Genomic DNA, 20,502 nt, shown 5'->3' on the forward strand with positions numbered 1-20,502 from the left:
TTACTCAGCAGAATGTTTTATCCATGTGGAGTGTACCAGTAGTTTCTTCCTTTTTATTGATCAATAGTGTCTTTTGTATAGATAAACTGTAGTCTATTCCTCCATTATCTTATTGATAGATGTTTTTTTTAGAGACCAGGTCTCACTCTGTAGCCCAGGCTGGAGTACAGTGGCATCATCATAGCTCACTGCAACTTCATATGCCTGGACTCAATCAATCCTCCTGCCTCAGCCTCCTGGGTAGCTGGGACTACCCAGGCATGTACCACCACACCCAGCTCATTTTTTAATTTTGTGTAGAGATGGGATTTTGCTGTGTTGGCCAGGTTGGTCTCAAACTCCTGGACTCAAGCAATCCTCCCACCTCAGCCTCCGAAAGTGCTGGGATTACAGGCATGAGCCACCATACCTGGCCTCACTGATAGACATTTGAGTGACATTACTATGCACTGCTATAGAATTTATAAATACTGTAAGCACTGCTGCTATGGACCATTCTATGTGGGTAAAAAAAAAAAAGTGATAAATTAATAACTCCAGTTTGGAGTTATTAAGAATAAAGCTTCTATGAACATTCTTGTACAAATATTTTGGTGGACATATATTTTCATTTCTATTAGGCAAATACCCAGAAGTGAAAATGTTGAGCCAGAGGGAAGGTGTCTATTTAGATTTTAAGAAGCTGCCAGACCTTTACCATCAACAATGTATGAGAGTTACAGCTACTCCATATTCTCACCAGCATCTAGTGTTACTAGTCTTTTAAAATTTTAGCCATGGGTGGCTAATAGCATCTCATTGTGGTTTTAATTTTCATCTCCCTATGTCTTATGATTTTGAGCACATTTTTATGCATTATGGGCCATTCGGATATCTTCTTTTGTGAAGTGCCTGTTCAGATCTCTTGCCCCTCTTGTTTTAATTGTTTGTCCTTAAGTTGCAGAAATTCTTTTATATCCTGGATACCAGTTGTCTGCTAGATATATGTTTTCTGAATATTTTTTCCCAATTTGTAGCTTGTCTATTCATTTTCTTAATAGTATTTTTCAACCCAGGCATCTGTAGGTGTTTTTTTTTTTTACCTTTTTATTGAAATATACGTACAGAAAAATCGACAAACAAAAGTATACAGCACGGCAAATTTTCTCAACCTGAACACATCCATGTAACCAGAATTCAGTTTAAGAAACAGCATTTCCAACACCCCAGGAACTCCCTTAGTGCTTCCTGCCAACCACACTCTCTCTCCCCAAAGGTAATGATTATCCTGACTTCTAAAAGCATAGGCTAGTTTTTGTTTGTTTGGTTTTTTTTTGAGACAGAGTCTCACTTTGTTGCCCAGGCTAGAGTGAGTGCCGTGGCGTCAGCCTGGCTCACAGCAACCTCAAACTCCTGGGCTCAGCGATCCTACTGCCTCAGCCTCCCGAGTGGCTGGGACTACAGGCATGCACCGGCATGCACCACCATGCCCGGCTAATTTTTTGTATATATATTTTTAGTTGGTCAATTAATTTATTTCTATTTTTGGTAGAGACGGGGTCTCGCTCAGGCTGGTTTCGAACTCCTGACCTTGAGCAATCTGCCCGCCTCGGCCTCCCAAAGTGCTAGGATTACAGGCGTGAGCCACCACGCCCGGCCTCATAGGCTAGTTTTGCCTGGTGTTGTACTTTACATAAGTGGAGTAATACAATAGATCCTCTTTTGTATCTGGCTTCCTTAGCTCAGCATTATGTTTTTGACATTGATCCGTACTGTTGGGTATGATTGTAAATCATTCATTCTCATTATTGCATACCACTCCATTGTGTGACTAAATCACAACGTATTTATCCATTCTACTGCTGATGGGCATTCAGGTGATTTCCTTTAGTTATAAAAAAGTGCTGTTCTGAACATTCTTAAATATATTCCTGCTGATCATATGTTTACATTATCTTAGTATATACAATCATGCATCACTTAACAAGGATACTTTCTAGGAAATGCATCATTAACCAATTTCATTGTTGTGTGAACACCATAGAGTACACTTACACAAACCTAGATGGTGCAGCCTACTACGTAGCCAAGCTACATGGCATAGTCCATTGCTCCTAGGCTACAATGTGTGCAACATGTTACTGTACTGAATACTATAGGCAATTGTAACACAATGGTATTTGTGTATCTAGATGTATCTAAACATAGAAAAGGTACAATGAAAATATGGAACAGATTTTTTTTTGAATGGTGTATCTGTATAGGTTATGTACCATGAATGGAGCTTACCGGACTGGAAGTTGCTTTGGGTGAGTCAATGAGTGGTGAGAGAGTGTGAAGGCCTGGAACATTACTATGCACTGCTATAGAATTTATAAACACTGTAAGCACTGCTGCTATTGACCATTCTATGTGGGTAAAAAAAAAAGTGATAAATTAATAATATATAAAAAACACTGGGCCGGGTGCAGTAGCTCACATCTGTAATCCTAGCACTCTGGGAGGCCAAGGCAGGCAGATTGCTCGAGGTCAGGAGTTCGAAACCAGCCTGAGCAAGAGCGAGACCCTGTCTCTACTATAAATAGAAAGAAATTAATTGGCCAACTAAAATATATAGAAAAAATTAGCCGGGCATGGTGGCGCATGCCTTTAGTCCCAGCTACTCGGGAGGCTGAGGCAGGAGGATTGCTTGAGCCCAGGAGTTTGAGGTTGCTGTGAGCTACGCTGACGCCATGGCATTCACTCTAGCCTGGGCAACAAAGTGAGACTCTGTCTCAAAAAAATATAAAAATAAATTTTAAAATTAAAAAAAAAAACACTGTATATTTAAGCTACACTAATTTTTTTTTATTTTTTTATTTTTTTTTAATTTTAATTTTTTTAAGCCAGTCAAATTTAGCAGTGAGGGGTTGAATACCAACTTTAGTGACACTAATGTTAACTTTTCTCTTTTCAATAATAAATTTATCTTAGCTTGTGGGAACTTTTTTACTTTATAAACTTGTAACATTTTTTTAGCTTTTGACTCTTTCATAATAACAGCTTAAAACAGAAATACATTGTACAAATGGACAAAATATTTTTTTCTTTATATCCTTATTCTATTAATACAAGATTTTTCTATTTTTAATATTTTTTAACTTTTCTGTTAAAAATTAAGACACAAGCATACACATGAGCTTAGGCCTACACAGGGTCAGGATCATCAATATCACTGTCTTTCACCTCCACATCTTGTCACACTTAAAGGTCTTTGGGAGCAATAACGTGCATGGAGCTGTCATCTCCTAGGGTAACAATGCCTTCTTCTAGAATACCTCCTGAAGGACCTGCTTGAGGTTCTTCTTGAGGAGGTGTCACTCTTTTCAGAAATATGACCATGGTGATTTCTTTTTTTCATCATAAATTTGCATGTAACTAGATCATGCACCATGAACATTCCTCTCTATTCATGAAAACCTTTCAGTGTTGGGATCCATGTTTTCAGACTTTTTAAGGAGCTTGTCGAAGTCTGCAAATGCTTCTGCTAAGCCCTTCACTGGGAATTTTCTTGGAGATTCTTCTTTTTCTTCTCCTGTAGCTTCCCTTGCCTTTTTTTCAGCTATGCGTTCCTGGTCTGGTTCCAGCAACTCTGCATTAGTTCCTCAACAACCACCTCTAGGCCAGGCACAGTGGCTCATGCCTGTAATCCTAGCTCTCTGGGAGGCCGAGGTGGGTGCATCGTTCAAGGTAGGGAGTTTGAAACCAGCTCTGGGCAAGAGTGAGACCCCGTCTCTACTAAAAAAATACAAAGAAATTAATTGGCCAATTAAAAGTATATAGAAATAATTAGCCAGGCATAGTGGTGCATGCCTGTAGTCCCAACTACTTGGGAGGCTGAGGCAGAAGGGTTACTTGAGCCCAGAAGTTTGAGGTTGCTGTGAGCTAGGCTGACGCCATGGCACTCTAGTCCGGGCAACAGAGTGAGACTCTGTCTCAAAAAAAAAAAAAAAAAAAAAAGAACCACCTCTAGGAGCTGCTCAATGTCACCATCATCCACACCCAGGTTGAAGTCGTTTACCACCTCAAACACAGCCTAACCCCCTCATCCTTGGCAAATCCTTTGAAGTCATGGATGAACCTCGAGTGTCTCCTTCCAGATGCCATTCATACCCTTCTTGGTGACATCACCCCAAGCCCAAGCAAGGTTCTTGATGCAGTCTCAAATAGAATCCTTCCACAATTGCACAGTCTTCTCAGTGTCTTCCTCAGTTACAGCAACAGCCTGGGCAAAGGATATCCTCAGGCAGTCGGCCTTAAGCCGCTGTAACTCCTGGATGCATTGGTTGGATCTAAGAGATGGTGTTTGAAGAGAAGAACACCCCTTGGATACTGGGATGAAGATTAGCAATAAAAGAAGGATGCATGGGGGCATTATCGACAAGGAACAAAATCTTGAAAGGCTTGTTACTCTCCAAACACTACCTCTCCATCTCTCTGGCACAGTGATCCAGAAGGGTGTCTTGGAAGAGGAACTGAGTGATCCATGACTTCTTATCGCTCCTGTCGTCCACTGGCAGCGTGTGCTTACTGCTATGCTTGAAGGCCCGGGGGTTCTCGCTGTGCCAGATCACACCGGGTTTCAACTTGTAGCCTGCAACACCGCCCCAAGCAAGACTGTTGCGCTCCTGTCCTTAAAAGCCTTGAAACCTGGCATCAACTGGGCCTCCTTATGGATGAAGGTCCTTTCGAGTGTCCATTTCCAGAACGGAGCTTTCATCCATATTGAAGATGTGCTCTGGCAAGTAATTTCCCTCTACAATCAGCTTATCTGGAGTTTCCCAACATTTTTCAGCTGCCTTCACAACAGCACTTGCAGACCCACCTCTCACTTTCGCGTCATGTGATGAACAATGATTCTGGAACTGTTTAAACCACCCAGAGCCAGCAGTAAATTCAGTATTACAGTCAGGTCCAGCCTTTCCTCTCAACATCGCAACCGAACTTTTTGCTGTGGCCACGATCATCACGGCGCTGAGAGGGATCCGCTTCCATGTCTGGTCTTCAATCCAGGTCGTTAGAATTTTCTCCGTATCTGGCACAGGCCTGTCTTGAATTTTTGTTAGTCTCGTTGCCTTCGATGAAGCAGATCCTTCAACAACTTCTCTCACTCTGTTCTTGTTCTTCAAGATTGTAGCTACGATGGAAGAGGACATGCCGGCCTGGAGAGCAATAACCATCACTGATTTTCCACCTCGGGAATCATTAGTCACTTTTAATTTCGTTTCCAGGTCAATCACTCCACGTGGCCTCTCACTGGCAACGTCGGCCGTGGATTTTGTACGCTTAGGAGCCGTGAGGAACAAAACGAGATTAAATCAAGTACAAGAGAAAATGATGCAATTAAGAGGTGCAGTAAACATGAGATGTAGGAGGCTGCGGCTGGGTAGCATGGCACACTGTTTCACAGTAAACTTTATTTTTATAAGTAGAAGGATCTACTTTTTATAAGTAGAAGACTCTAAAAAAATGATTAAAAGTATAGTATAGTATGGCCAGGCGCAGTGGCTCACACCTGTAATCCTAGCACTCTGGGAGGCCGAGGCAGGTGGATTGCTCAAGTTCAGGAGTTCGAAACCAGCCTGAGCAAGAGCGAGACCCCGTCTCTACTATAAATAGAAAGAAATTAATTGGCCAACTAATATATATAGAAAAAATTAGCCGGGCATGGTGGTGCATGCCTGTAGTCCCAGCTACTCAGAAGGCTGAGGCAGTAGGATTGCTTGAGCCCAGGAGTTTGAGGTTGCTGTGAGCTAGGCTGATGCCACGGCACTCACTCTAGCCTGGACAACAAAGCGAGATTCTGTCTCAAAAAAAAAAAAAAAGTATAGTATAGTATAGTAAATACATAAAGCAGGAACACAGTTGTTTATTTCCATTATCAAGTGTTATGTACTGTACGTAATTGTGCATGCTGGACTTTCACACGGCTGGCAGTGCAGTAGGTTTGTTTACACCAGCACCACCACGAACACAGGAGGAATGCGTTGTGCTACGACTTTAGGGCGACTATGACGTCAGTAGGCAATAGGAATGTCTGAGCTTCATTATAATCTCATGGGACCACTGTCATATATGCAGACCAGTTATGTGGCACATGGCTGAATTCCTAGGTCATCAGGGATGTATATATTCACCTACTAAAATAGCTTTAATAGATACTGCCAAACAGTTTTGCAAAGTGGGTATTCTAGTTCACACTCCCATCTGAGACACCAGGAGTTATTAACATCCCCCAGGTGACGCTGATATGCAGCCAAGGCTAAGAACCACTGCCCTACTGTGTTAATTATAGATGTCAAGGGGGGCTCTGGTAGAGCACCAATGACATCAACATTGTGTAACGACGACATCCTGTAAGGAGGAGCTCTGGGAAGGGATGTTTGGCTGAATTCTGAGAGCCAAGCAGGAGGAGTTGAGGAGGGGAAGCATTTCAGGAAAGGGAAGGGTTTACTCTGGGAGGCCAGAGTGTATGAAAGGCTCAAATGGCTGGCGACTGTGGGAGAGGCAGTAAACCAGGGGCTCCAAAGCCAGGCCTTCAAGGTCATGTAAAGTAATTCCTTTTGAACTTTTAATTTTTTTTTTTTTTTTTTTTTTTTTTGAGACAGAGTCTCGCTTTGTTGCCCAGGCTAGAGTGAGTGCCATGGCGTCAGCCTAGCTCACAGCAACCTCAAACTCCTGGGCTCGAGTGATCCTTCTGCCTCAGCCTCCCGGGTAGCTGGGACTACAGGCATGCGCCACCATGCCCGGCTAATTTTTTATATATATATCAGTTGGCCAATTAATTTCTTTCTATTTATAGTAGAGACGGGGTCTCGCTCTTGCTCAGGCTGGTTTTGAACTCCTGACCTTGAGCAATCCGCCCGCCTCGGCCTCCCAAGAGCTAGGATTACAGGCGTGAGCCACAGCGCCCGGCCTGAACTTTTAATTTTGAAATAACTTTAAGCCTATAAAAGGTACAAAAACAGTACAGAGAATTCCCATATATACTTTACTCAACTTCCCCTAACGTTGACAACTCACATAAGTATAGTAAAATGATCATAGCCAGAAAAATGACGAGAATATACTATTAACTAAACTCCAGTGCTTAGTCGGATCTCACCAGTCTCCCCCGAAGTCTTTTATCTGTGTCAGGATCCAGCCCAGGGTCCATGTTGCACCTGGATGTTGTGTCTCCCTAGATTTGTCTCTCATGACCTTGACACTTTTCTTGAAGGGGTACTGGTCGGTTACAATGTAGAACGCCTTTCGGTTTTAACTTGTCTGCTGTGTTCTCAAGATTAGATCGAGGTTATAAACTTGTGGCAAGAATTCCACAGAAGTTGTCTGTCTTATTACTGGTATTATTAACCTTGATCGATTGGTTTCATTGCTGTTTGCTGGGTTTCCCCACAAGAAAGTCACTATTTGGATCTTTTTACGAAGAAAAAAAGGGATGATATTGAAGAATTTTAAGCAAGCAAAGTGACTTGTTTAGATTCATGTTTTATGGTTGCAGCATGAATAGCAGAAAAGGGGCAAGAATGCATGTGGGGAAGACTGGTTGGGAGTATATTGCACATGTATTAACATAACAGAAGCAGACAGATTCTAGAGATATTTAGAAATATCTAGAGATACTTAAAATCAAAGGGCAGGTTAATGAGACCATGAAGAGATTCTGAATTTTTTAGAGACAGGGTCTTGCTCTGTAGCCCAGGCTGGAGTACAGTGGCCCAGTCATAGCTCACAGCAGCCCCAAACTCCTGGGCTCAAGCGATCCTCCTGCCTCAGCCTCCTGAGTAGCTGGCACTACAGGTGCATGCCAATACACACAGCTCAATTTTCTTCTATTTTTGGTAGATATGGGATCTCCCTATGTTGCCCAGGCTGGTCTGGAACTCCTGGCTTCAAATAATTCTCCCACCTTGGCCTCCCAAAGTGCTGGAATTACTGGCATGAGCCACTGGGATTGGCCAAGATTCTGATTTAATTGGTCTGCAATGGGGTCTGGGCAAGGCTAGTTTTAAAAGCACCCAGATGATTGCAATGTTGAGCCACAGTAGAGGCCCATGGTCAGCCCAAGCTGCTCAGGGTCTCTCTGGACACATGAGGATGAAGGCAGAGGGTGTGTGGGGTGTCCCCTGTGTCCTCTCACAGCCCAGGGAGAGCTGACAACAGCTCCTGGCTGGGAGGGGAGAGGAAGTTGATGAGACCAGAGGGCTCAGGGAGCACTGACCAGCACACCGCTGACACCCCAAGTAGGTTGCCAGAGAAAATACAGTTAAATTGAAATTTCAGGTAAACAATAAATGATTTTTTAGTGTAAGTATGTCTCAAATATTGCATGGAGCATACATATACTAAAAAGTCACTCATTATTTATCTGAAATTCAAATTTATTTATCTGAGACAGGCTCTCGCTTTATCTCCCAGACTGGAGTGCAGTGGAGTCATCATAGCTCACTGCAGCCTTGAACTCCTGGGCTCGAGGGATCCTCCCAACTCAGCCTTCTGAGCAGCTGTGATCACAGGTGCGCACCACTACACCTGGCTAATATTTTTCTTTTTTTTTTTTTTTTGAGACAGTGTCTCACTCTGTTGCCCAGACTAGAGTGCCGTGGCATCAACCAGCAACCTCAAACTCCTGGGTTCAAGCAATCCTCCTACCTCAGCCTCCCAAAGTGCTAGAACTACAGGCGTGAGCCACTGCACCTGGCCTAAAATTCAAATATAATTGGGTATCCTTTATTTTTACTTGCTTACTCAGGCAACCCTTTCCCCAAGATAGGGACCTGATGAGGTGGACTCATTCCCATCCAGTTCAGCAGCTCCCAGACCAACAGGGACTTTTCTTTTCCTCTGCCTCCTCATCTTCCTCCTGTCTCATCCCTGCCTGGCCTGGCAAAGAGCAGGCAGGTCTGGGTACTGTGGCTCCCTCCCCCTTACTGGCCTTAGCCTCTCCATGGCAACCTGCACAGGGTCCTGGACATACAGCCTGGGAGGAAACACAGCCTCCTGCTCCAAACCCAGGCATTTTTTAGTAAATATTTTTGAGCACCAACTAGGTGCCAGGCCCTGTTCTGGTGAGAGGGATGAAGCAGCAGACAGGTCAGAAGAGCCCCTGCTCTCTGGGGCCAGCATTCCAGTGGGGGAGACGGACAAGAACCCGGAGAGCCACTGCTGAGAGGGTGATGACAGCAGTGAGGGGTGTGGTAATGGTGACAGGGACCAACTTGGAAGTGGACGCAGGGAGGACCTCTCTGCGCAGGCGGTTTGACTTTGACTTTGACATGAAGGATTCACAAGAGCCATCTCTGTAACTGTCTAGGGAAACCGCTTCCATCTGGTGGAGCCACAGCACATCTCGTCAATGTGTAGGATTTGCCAATTTCTGTGGTGTAAACAGTCTATCATGGCCAATTCCAAGCTGCCAACGCGACATGGTAATTTTTAGGAAGCTGATGCTTTAAATCAGAGGTCCTCAAACTTTTTAAACAGGACATCAGTTCACTGACCCTCAGACCGTTGGAGGGCCGTTGGAGAGTGTGGCGCACATTCCACACATGCGCACTGTGGGCCCGGGACAGGAAGAGTCGGCTGCTAAGAGGACAGGCGGCGGTGCACCCAGTGGGCCAGATAAATGTCCTCGGCAGGCTGCATGCCGTAGTTTGAGGACACCTGCTTTAAATGGTTTGGGGCCTCAAACTGCAGGGGCCAAATGGCTGTGTCAAAATCCTACTCTCATGGGTTTTTCCCCCCGGGCTCTAGGCCCTGCATCCTCTGTTCCTTCCTCCCCAACTTTCCCACTCACCCACTGAGACTTTTATTTTTCCCTCAGTTTCCTTCATACCACTGAGACTTTGAAGAGGCTCTTTCAGAAACCCGCCAGGAGAGGCAGGCCGGCTCTTTTTCCCTGGCAACACCGTTGCCTCCCTCTGTTTCTTCACCTCATAACATATTATAAGGCCATGGCTCGAGAAAAACCAACCTTAAAAACCAAAGTCTTACTGCATAGAAGTGTCTTTCAATGGCAAAGTATCATTGCAAAAGGGTTCTGTGTTTATGTCTCTAATAAAATGAATCATGAATATCATCTAAAATTCTGAATGAAAACATAAAATGACAACCCACCCTTATGGGACCCCTGAGAATCCTTGAACCCAGGATTGAGAACCAGTTATATAGTCAAGGTTTATAAATAATTCCAGGGGGCCTGGGTCTTACCGAGCTTTGTAACATTCCTCTCCCTCACCCCCAGGCCTCAGCAAATGTGGATGGAATGAGTGGAATATCAAATATCCCAGAGATGCCGGCCTCCCTCCTGTCTCCACGACAGCGAGCTCTGAGGATCCGTGTGGACTCCACAGCCATCAGCACCTGTCCTGGATACTGCCACGCAGCCAGCTGTGCCCCCCTTGTTGTGCCCCAATGTTGTGTGGTGACTTAGGTGACGACAGATACCTCTGCCCAAAGTCATACAGCCTAGAAACTGAGCTTGACCGGGTGTCAGCACCATGACTCAGAGGCGTCCCTCTGAGCCAGGCTGGGCTGGGGGGAGGGGAGGCAGGCCAGGGGAAAGGAACCCAGAGCCACTCAGACCTGGGTGCTCCCCAAATTCCTCCCTGACTCCCCTCAGCCTGCACTCCCCTTCCCCTGAGCATCCCCTGTGGGCTTCCTGCCTTCTGCCATGCCAGTGGCCTCCCCAGGCAGAGGGTGACACAAGAGCAGCTGCCTGCCCAGTCTCCTCCTGGCTGCCCTCCTATCTCCGTCCCCCAACTCTCTCTGCCTGGCAGGAAGGAGCTGCTAGAGTTAAGCGGATTTCATGCTATTTTCAAAGTCATTTTCCATGGAAAATTTTTTTATACCATTAAACCTACTTTCTGCTGCTTCTTATCTTCCCTAAAAGCTTCCCTCCTCCTCTTCCATGAGATAAACCAGCAATGGGAACATTTAGGAACCTACTAGTGACAACCTACAGGTAACCTGGGTGTCACTAGCCAGGATTAGGGAGGAGAAATCACACTGGAAGGTTCTGGTGAGAAATCGGCTGGTGAAAGCGGGCAGAGCACACCACGGGCAGGAGCAGGCTGCCCGGCACGTGCTTTCTGAGCTTCCCTTCTCAGCCTTCCAGCCCCACCCTAACAACTGCCTGGTGTCAGGATCCGTCACCCAGCATCCCGTCCATCTTCCTGTGACAGCCACCAAACTGGAATGAGTCTTTTGCAGCTAGTGACCAGGTCACCTGAGGGGCAACTGAGGCATTTCCCAGAGACTCCTGGGCACCTTACATTTCTCAGAGATGAGTTGGCCCCAAGAAGCTGCAAGGTGGGGCTGGGGGTGGGAGGGAGTGTCAGAACAAGCCAGAAGGTGCCAGACAAAGCCAGCATGCACTTGCTTGTGATCTGGCTGCACCCCTTGGGCATCCCATATGCAATCCTTGATCGTGTATCTCACCACAGCTACCTGCGCAGTGGGGCCCTTTGGAGGACAAATGGCTCTGTCTCCTCAGCTCACAGCACAGGGCCCGGGCTCTGAGGTTGTGGATGGGAGCCCACTCCCTCCGCCAGATCCCTTGTGAGCAAGGCCAAGCCCGCACCTCAGCCACAGACAACTAGGACTTGGGCTGACTGGCAGCTTCAGGTGTGAACCGACATAAAAGCTGTGCTCACGGGGAAGGATGGGGTGGGCTGTGATCACATTGTCTTCCCTGTGGTAGCCCAGCAGTGTGCAACCTTGTGAAACCTGCCAGGTGCCTAGGGTCCTGCCAGGTTGGAGATGGGGGAGAGAGAACGTTCTAGGATGACTCTCAGCTTTCTGGACAGTTCAACTGGTAACTTGATGCTGCAGCGGCTACGATGAAAATACTCCAGGAAGAACGAGCCCAGACTGGCAGTCAGTGAGATCGAGGCCATGGTGGGACATCCAGGAGGGGAAGTTGGAACATGAGGTGGGTGATCAGGACCCAAGAAGCACTAGCAAAGCCCTGGTCTTGACCGCTGGACTCCAGAGAAACATTTCGGGAGCAACTTCGTGCATGTTGTGGTAGACACGATGATCTCCACCAAAGCACGGGACCCCTTCCCTCAGCAGGTAAATATGAGATAAAAGGAAAAAAATTTAATTATTCATGTTTCACTCCATTGCATTTTTAGGGTGAAGCTTTTAAAGTTTGTAGTGCTAGTTGTTACATTACAACTGCACAGAATGTTGGAAGGAGATGTAAAGTTAACCTCACACATTTTGTTTTCTTCCTTTATTCACACATTGTTCATTTCACTGGAATTTCTTCTTACATCCGCATCTGAGACAGAAAGTGGTGCAAAAAAAAATTACAAATAACTTCAACAAATGTTGACTTCAAAATCAGCATGAAGTATTCTTGGCAAATGTGGTCACGGCTGAAGTGTCCCTGCATTTCTAAGCAGATTATAAAAGAAACAGCTTTTCTAAATAAGAAGAACCATACTTATGAAACCTTTTCCAGATCAATAAATATTGACATATCATTTTTATCTTAATTTTTCTCAACAGAAGCTAAAATTTCTGCCTGTGGGTTTAGGACTCAGTGCTAGCTGCAGGCAAAAGGACCTATTAATCTTGGGACAGGAATGTCTTTCATCTGGAGGGTAACTTTGGGCAAGAATCTCCTTGGGCATTAGCTTCCCCCTAGAAAACAGGAATTAGACTGCAGGGGTTCTCCAACCAGACGCCATCATTACTAATAGTAAATGCTCATCTCCACTTCGCATGTGAGGGGTACTAAAGGCTTTACTTTAATCCCCATCTTACAGAAGGACAAAGTGAGACACGGCAAGGGAAACAACTCCCCCATGTCCACACCCTGCCTTTCCAGTGTCTATGGTTGGAATCAGCAGGGCTGGGAGGGGCCCTGGAACCCACACTCCTCACAAGCTCCCAGGGACTATGATCCAGGTGGTTTTTAGACCCCACTGTGAGATACTGCTCCAGGCATAGGAGGATCTGCTCTGGTTCAAGGGTGCAGGGAAGAGAACAGGAACATCCAGAACCCCAACCAGGGTAGTTCTCAGAAGGAAGGTTAGTGCCACCCTCTGATCACCAAGCCGTAATAAGAGAGGGGGTTGGGGGTTGGAACCAAGACTTTGTTTCTTGCTGTACTAGATTGCCATCTGCTGGCTGAGGGTGGCTACAGCAGGCCAGGTAGGAACATTATTACCCACCACCCAGCCCAGCCCCTTCCCAGATGTTAAGTGGTTACATGGGTGCTGGGGCTTCAGTGAAGACCCTACAGCCCAATCCAGAGCATCACCAAGGCCCTGAATGTAGCGCCATGGGATGGGGGAAGCAGGTAGGGGAACAGGTCTAGATGAGGGGTCAGTGTGAAGAAGTGAGTCAGAGAGGGAAGGCAGAGCCAGACTCAGGTGGTCTCATTTGGATTTTGTGCTAAAGGCAACGGGAAATGCAGGAATGAGTCAGATTTACATTTTAGCAGGCTCATTCTGGCCTTTTTCAAGAGGATGGAATGTGATAGTTGGAGAAGTAGAGTCCATTTGAAATAGTTCCCGTGTCAAAGATGAGGGCAGCTACTGGCATAGGTGACTGTGGAATGGAGAAAAAACGGTCTATGAGGAATATGTAGGAAATGGGATTGATTAGGTTTTTGTTTTTTGTTTTTTTTTTTTTGAGACAGAGTCTCACTTTGTTGCCCAGGCTAGAGTGAGTGCCATGGCGTCAGCCTAGCTCACAGCAACCTCAAACTCCTGGGCTCGAGTGATCCTTCTGCCTCAGCCTCCCGGGTAGCTGGGACTACAGGCATGCGCCACCATGCCCGGCTAATTTTTTCTAGATATATGTCAGTTGGCCAATTAATTTCTTTCTATTTATAGTAGAGACGGGGTCTCGCTCTTGCTCAGGCTGGTTTTGAACTCCTGACCTTGAGCAATCCGCCCGCCTCGGCCTCCCAAGAGCTAGGATTACAGGCGTGAGCCACAGCGCCCGGCCTGGATTGATTAGGTTTGATAAGACCAAATCCCAAAGGATAACAGCAAGAAAGGAAGAGAGGCCCCATTTCATTCATTCCTTCTTTGAACAAATTTTAATACCTACTATGTGCCAGGAATTAATCAACCTGCTGGGAATACAGGTGTGAACAAGTCAGGAAAAAGCCCTGTTTTTCATGCAGCTTGTGTTTTTCTGGGGGGTAAGGATGGGAGTGTGTGGACAATCATGAAATAAGCAAATAAACTAGAAAACTATCAGATGAGAATAAGTACCATGCAGAGAATTAAAAAGGGTGAAGTGTCTGGGAGGCCAAGGCGGGCGGATTGCTCGAGGTCAGGAGTTCGAAACCAGCCTGAGCAAGAGCGAGACCCCGTCTCTACTATAAATAGAAAGAAATTAATGGGCCAAATAATATATATAGAAAAAATTAGCCACGCATGGTGGCGCATGCCTGTAGTCCCAGCCACTTGGGAGGCTGAGGCAGAAGGATTGCTTGAGCCCAGGAGTTTGAGGTTGCTGTGAGCTAGGCTGACGCCACGGTACTCACTCTAGCCTAGGCAACAAAGCGAGACTCTGTCTCAAAAAAAAAAAAAAAAAGGGTGAAGTGATGGTGACTTGCAGAGACCTGAATGGTAAGAAGCCTGCCCAGTAAAGAAGACAGGGAATTGCATTCTAGACCAAAGGAGCAAATGCAAAGGCCCCTAGAGCAGGAACAAGTGCAGCATGTTCAAGATCAGAGGCAGCTGAAGCAGAGCAAGGGTTAGGAGAGGGAGGGAAGGGATTACATAGATGTCCTAGGGCAGAGAAGTGACAGAATCAGGTTTTATAAATACATCCCTGGCTGCTCTGTGGAGAATGGATTGTATGGGAGCAAGAGTGCAGTCAGGGAAGCAGGGAGAGAGGGTGGGAAGCTGTGATGTGGGCCAGGAGAATTGTTGGGACTTACTGATGGATTAGATGTGGGGTGAGCAAACAGCAGAGCCAAGAATGACTCCCCAAGACTACAAGGATGACAGCCACTGCAGGGAACCTAGATGGGAGATTAAAAGGCCCAAGGAATGTCTTCCCTAATGCTGCCTCATCCCAACAGGCAAAGGCCGGGCTTACAGCATACACATGAACCACTGCGGCTCACTGTCCTCATCTGTGCCTGGGCCTGGCCTCTGAGCACACCTAGTGTACCAGGTTTCTCCCATGGGAGGGAGGTGTCTTCCTAGGCAGCCAGAGCCCTGCTCCCAGCTGGAGGAGCACTAAAGGCCACTTTTTGATTCAATTCAGAGTCCCCAGAGTAACTCCTCCCATTTCCCAAGGGCTGGACCTAAGCATGTCCTATCATGGGAGAGAAATGGTCACTCTGAATCCCCTTAAAGTGAACGGGAACATGGGAATGGGCAGTCACATCCTGGCAAAACAAATTCCAGAGACCAAGAGCTGTGGGCACTGCATCACTTTATTTGTTTGGTTTTCCAGCTTCGCTCTTGGACAATGCAAATTCAGTCTCCCACCTGCCTGGCCGCTTGTGGTTCCTCACTGAGGTGGGGCTTGGGCTCTGAGGAGAGGCTCAGCAGCACAGCGGGGTCCCCAACAGCCAGCCAGGCTGGCAGAGGACTGCAGGGTTCCCAGCAGATGGATCAAGCCCCAGCAACGAGGGACTCTGGGCCATATTCCAAAACAGGGCCTGCATCTCCTCCTGCCGGACATCCCCCCACCCCATACCACGCTCCTTGCAGGAGACAGGACAGGCCCTCAGTGATCTCAGGAGCCTCAGGGCCTTCCCTTAGCGACCACGTGTAGTTCTGCCTACACATCCCTGCTGCTGCTCACACTGAGCCTGGCACCTTCTCCCTTGGGGACGCCAGGCACTAACCTGCTCCACATTTGATCTTAATGTTCCTTTGGGAAACATCACTGAGTAAAGAGGGTGCCAACCCCCAAAAGAAACTGAAGATATATATTCTGCCTAATGGACAGATGGCCATGCTATAATGCTCCTTTTGTCCCCAGGAAAAGCTGAAAGCAGTTCTAGCTAACCAACCACCCCCCTCTCTACCCGTCCCTCCCCACAAACGTAAAGCTTCCAACACCAGCAAGGGGGGCCCAGCCAACCCACTCAAGTCAAAACCAAAAACTAAAACACAACAATAAAAATACGACCAGCAAACAACCAAAAAGAGAACATCTCTGGTGCTGTAGCTTTCCGCAGGAGACCAAATGGCTCATTTCTAGTTCTTTCTGCCCTGGAGCGAGGAAGTAACACATATGCCCTTGAATTCATGGTGGACACTGTGGGAGCCAGAACAGGCGGCATCCTGGCCAAGCCAGGGGGCAGTGCAGGCCCATGACCCCTTCCAAGCTGATCCCCCTTCCTCCCGGCCCCATTCGCATGTCCCTGTCAGCCATCAACCAGAGTGAGGCCATCGTAGAGGGCCCGCTTCCACATGTAGTAGGTGGAGCGGGCGGTGAGGGGGAAGAGGGCACTGAACTCCTTGTAGGAGGGGAAGCTCTTGGACTGGAAGCGCTTCTGCAAGAATAGCTTGGCTTGAGCCTTGAACTTTGTGGTGGTGATCATATCCATCACCACTACCCGGCCATCACTGCCACCCGCCACTGCTGCCATAGGGTGGCTCGAAAGGGGCTCACCGTGGGGCTGGCCCTGGGCTGTAGCCCCCTCTTGTAGGGCCCCTTCTTGCAGGGCCCCCTCTCTAGAAGGCCTTCCCTGGGGCTCTACCAGATCCTCTCCTGAAGAAGCCCCCACTGGCAGAGTCCCTGCATGTGGGGCCAGCACAGCTGTCGCGCTCCCACCAACTTCCTTCTCCTGCTTCTCCTCAGCCTCCTGCCGCCCTTTGCCCAAGGTGGACGCCTGCATCTGGAGTTTGGACAGGCCTCTGGACCAGCCCCGGGCAAGACTCTTCCAGACCCAAAAGGTAGAAGGGGACAGAGTGGGGTAGCGGAGGCGGAAGCGGCAGAAGGGGAGTTGCCCGCTCAGCACCTGCTTGCGTGCAACCCTGCGCAGGCGCCTCTGCCAACGGGACAGGGGCACCTTCAGGGGCAGGAGCTCCCGGGGACCGAGCGTGCCCCCACCCATTGCTTTCCCTGCCCCTTCCCCCTCCTCACCCTTCCAAGGCAGCAGGGCCTCGTCCCCAGCAGACACTGGCTGGGCAGCCCCGGAAGCCGAGAGGCCTGGTGCCGGCTTGAAGCTGGGGTTCCTCCGCAGCGCCTTTCGCCGCCAGTTGTAGTAGGTGGACCGCGAGATGCCAGGGAACCTACGTTTGAAGCAGCGGTAGGGTACCAGTGTGTTCAGGGAGATGCAGTGCTCTAGGTACGACTTGGCCTCCTGCATTAAGATTATTCCAGGGCCGGACGCCGCCTGCGAGGAGCACCCCAGCCCCTCGGCCACCGGCTCCTCTGGCAGCTTCTCCATCTTCTCCATCTCCTCCACGGCCACCTCCTCCTTGGGGGCCAGGGCCGGGCAGGAGCCGGGGCCCAGCAGCTCTTGCTTCCAGGTGTAGTAGGTGGAGCGGGAAATCTCGGGGAAGCGCTGGAGGAACTGCTGCAGCGGCACGACGCCCCCGCGGTGGAAGCTGTCCTGCAGGAAGTGCTTGGCCGAGAAGCGGGCGGCCACCTTCTGCCGGTGCTCCTGGGCCTGCCGCCGCCAGCGGTAGAAGGTGCTCTTGGTGACACTGTAGCGCTCACAGAGGCTGGAGTAGCTGAGGCCAGGTTCACGGAGGAGCGGCTCCAGGGTCTTGGCGGGTGGTGGCGGTGGGGCGGGGGCCGGAGAAGCTGCGGCCAGGCTGGGAGCGCCGTCAGCCTCCACCTCCTCCAGGCCCACCACAGGGGCAAAGTACTGGTGGCGGAAGAAGTGGCTGCTGAGGGGCTGGCCAGCCCACATGATGTGCAGCGTGGAGGGTACATGGTCACAGCGGCGCGGCCGGATGACACGGTTAAAGTAGGGCCGGATCTTGAGATTACGCATCGGGTAGATGGAGTAGATGTTACGCTGAAGGACGGAGGCCAGGGCATACAAGTGCCACACGTTGGAGAAGCTGGTGGGGAAGCAGGTGGCCTTGACATCTGCGTCGAAGATGGCCTCCAGCGTGGCAGGTGACAGGCTGGTCATCTCAGGGGACTCCTCAGAGCGCAGGGAGTGGCGCACGGCCTGCAGCATCACTTTGGAGTCGATCATGCCCTGGAGGTAGTAGTGTCTGTGCAGCAGCATCTCCACCACGGTCCGCGCTCGCAGCTCCAGGCTGAGGCCGGCGTCGCCCCACAGCAGCATGCTGGCCGCCTCGAACAGCAGGCTGCCCTCGCCCTTGCACACCAGCGGCAGCATGTTCCGTGGAGCATCACCTGGGTACAGGCTCAGGGCCACCGAGTCCACCTCCAGCACCTGGAGCTCAGGGCCCGCACCCCGGTAGGTGGGGAGGGTAAAGGAAGATAGGACCTGCTTGGCCTCCAGGGCGGCACCAACGAGACCCTCCAGGCCCTCCGACTCCACTGCCTCCTGCAGCTCCCGCAGCACCTGCTGCACCAGCTGGTCGCGAGAAGTCATCCTGCCAGGGCAAAGGACAGAGAACAGAGGTCAGGCCAAAGTACCCAGGTGACAACCAGCAACAGTGCCCTACCCACTCCTGCACTGTCCCCCTAGAGGTAATGTCTGCCTCCTCCCATTCTCCCGTAGCAGACAGCAATGGCCTCCGTGGGTTTGTTTAGTCACTCAGTGGTACTGAGGAAGAGTGTGGTCTCTGGAACCTAGCTTTGAATCCTGGCTCTGACGTTAGCTTGGTCACCCTGGGCAAGTCATTTCCTCTCTATGCTTCTGTTCCTTTTCTGTAAAATGGGAATGATAAAAAAACATATCTGCCTTACAGGGTTGTTATGGGCTTAAATGAGGCAACGAAAGTCAAGGATGAAGATACATAGGTATGTAAACACACATACATCCATTCTAAGAACAGTGCCTGGGACATAGAGTGTAACTACCTACTACTCTACATGTTATATAGCATAGCTATCAAGGCTATACCTCCGTACTTGTTAAAGATCTATAGTCACATGTGGCCAAAATTGGTCTGCCTTTCCCAAGAACGATTCTCAAAGTATAGTCTGTGGATGCTTGGGGTTCTCTGAGACTATTTTTTTTTTTTTTTTTTTTTGAGACAGAGTCTCGCTTTGTTGTCCAGGCTAGAGTGAGTGCCATGGCGTCAGCCTAGCTCACAGCAACCTCAATCTCCTGGGCTCAAGCAATCCTCCTGCCTCAGCCTCCCAAGTAGCTGGGACTAAAGGCATGCGCCACCATGCCCAGCTAATATTTTTTCTATATATTAGTTGGCCAATTAATTTCTTTCTATTTATAGTAGAGACGGGTCTCGCTCTTGCTCAGGCTGGTTTTGAACTCCTGATCTTGAACAATCCGCCCGCCTCAGCCTCCCAGAGTGCTAGGATTACAGGTGTGAGCCACCACGCCCGGCTCTGAGACTTTTTTAGGGATCTGCAAGCTAACCTATTTTCATAAGATAATTAAATAACACTGAGACATTGCCTTTTTCTCTGTATTAGAATTTGAGTAAAACTGTGTTATCTTGCATGAATCAAGGCAATGGCATCAAACTGTACTAGAAGTCATTCTGTTCTTGATCATCACCATATATTTGAGGTTAAAAAAAAAATAAGAGGCTAGTTTCACTTAAGAATGTCCTTGGCCAGGCATGGTAGCTCATGTCTGTAATCCCAGCACTTTGGAAGGCTGAGGCAGAGGGATCGCTTGAGCCCAGAAGTTTAAGGCTGCTGTGAGCTATGATCCACCAAAGCATTCTAGCCTGGGTGACAGAGTGATGCCCTGTAAAAAAGAAGAGATGGGGAGAGAAGGGGGGAGGGGGGAAAGGGAAGGGGAGGGGAGAGGAGGAGAGGGGAAGAGAAAGAAAGAAAAGAGGGAAAGAGGGGAAAGAAGGGAAAGAAGAAGAAGGGAAAGGAAGAAAAGAAAAGAAAATAGAGAAAGAAAAATGAATGTCCTTGATGAAGCAGTAAAGATTATTAAAGCACATCCCTGAAGTCATGTCTTTTCAGTATTGGGTGTGACTGGCGCACTCACAAAGCACTTGTTACGTATACTGAAGTGTGCTGAATGTCTCAGGTGGACAATTGTTTGGGTTTTGTGATGGATTAGGTCCTTTAGCATGGAATACCATTTCTACTGGAAAGACAGACTGACAGACATTGGTCATTTAGATTTGAATATCACTGCCAAAATCTCAGAAATGAATGAGGTGACCCTGTCAATTCAAGGAAAACAGCTATTTGCTACCAATGAAAAATTATGAGCTTTCATTTGAAAATTAGAATTTTGGAAAACGTGCATCCACTACAGTGAGCTTGACAGCTTCCTAATACCTAAAGACTTTTCTGATTAGATCAGTGGTGACAATAAATGTGATTTTTTTTATGCTGTATAATGAAATTATCAATATTTCCTTTTAAAGATCTACATCACTCAATAAACAATATTTCCCAAATTACTGATGG

General features: G+C 48.1%; 1 protein-coding gene across 1 annotated transcript; it reads right to left on the reverse strand.

Moving 5' to 3' along the window:
* Nucleotides 1–16,375: 16,375 nt before the first annotated feature.
* On the reverse strand, nucleotides 16,376–18,532 carry VRTN (vertebrae development associated). Its single transcript, XM_012743319.2, has one exon. The coding sequence runs from the start codon at nucleotides 18,530–18,532 to the stop codon at nucleotides 16,376–16,378; it is 2,157 nt and encodes a 718-aa protein (XP_012598773.1).
* Between the last annotated feature and the right edge of the window lie 1,970 nt (nucleotides 18,533–20,502).

This window comes from Microcebus murinus, chromosome 6, assembly GCF_040939455.1.
Source record: "Microcebus murinus isolate Inina chromosome 6, M.murinus_Inina_mat1.0, whole genome shotgun sequence".
Taxonomy (NCBI): Eukaryota; Metazoa; Chordata; class Mammalia; order Primates; family Cheirogaleidae; genus Microcebus; species Microcebus murinus.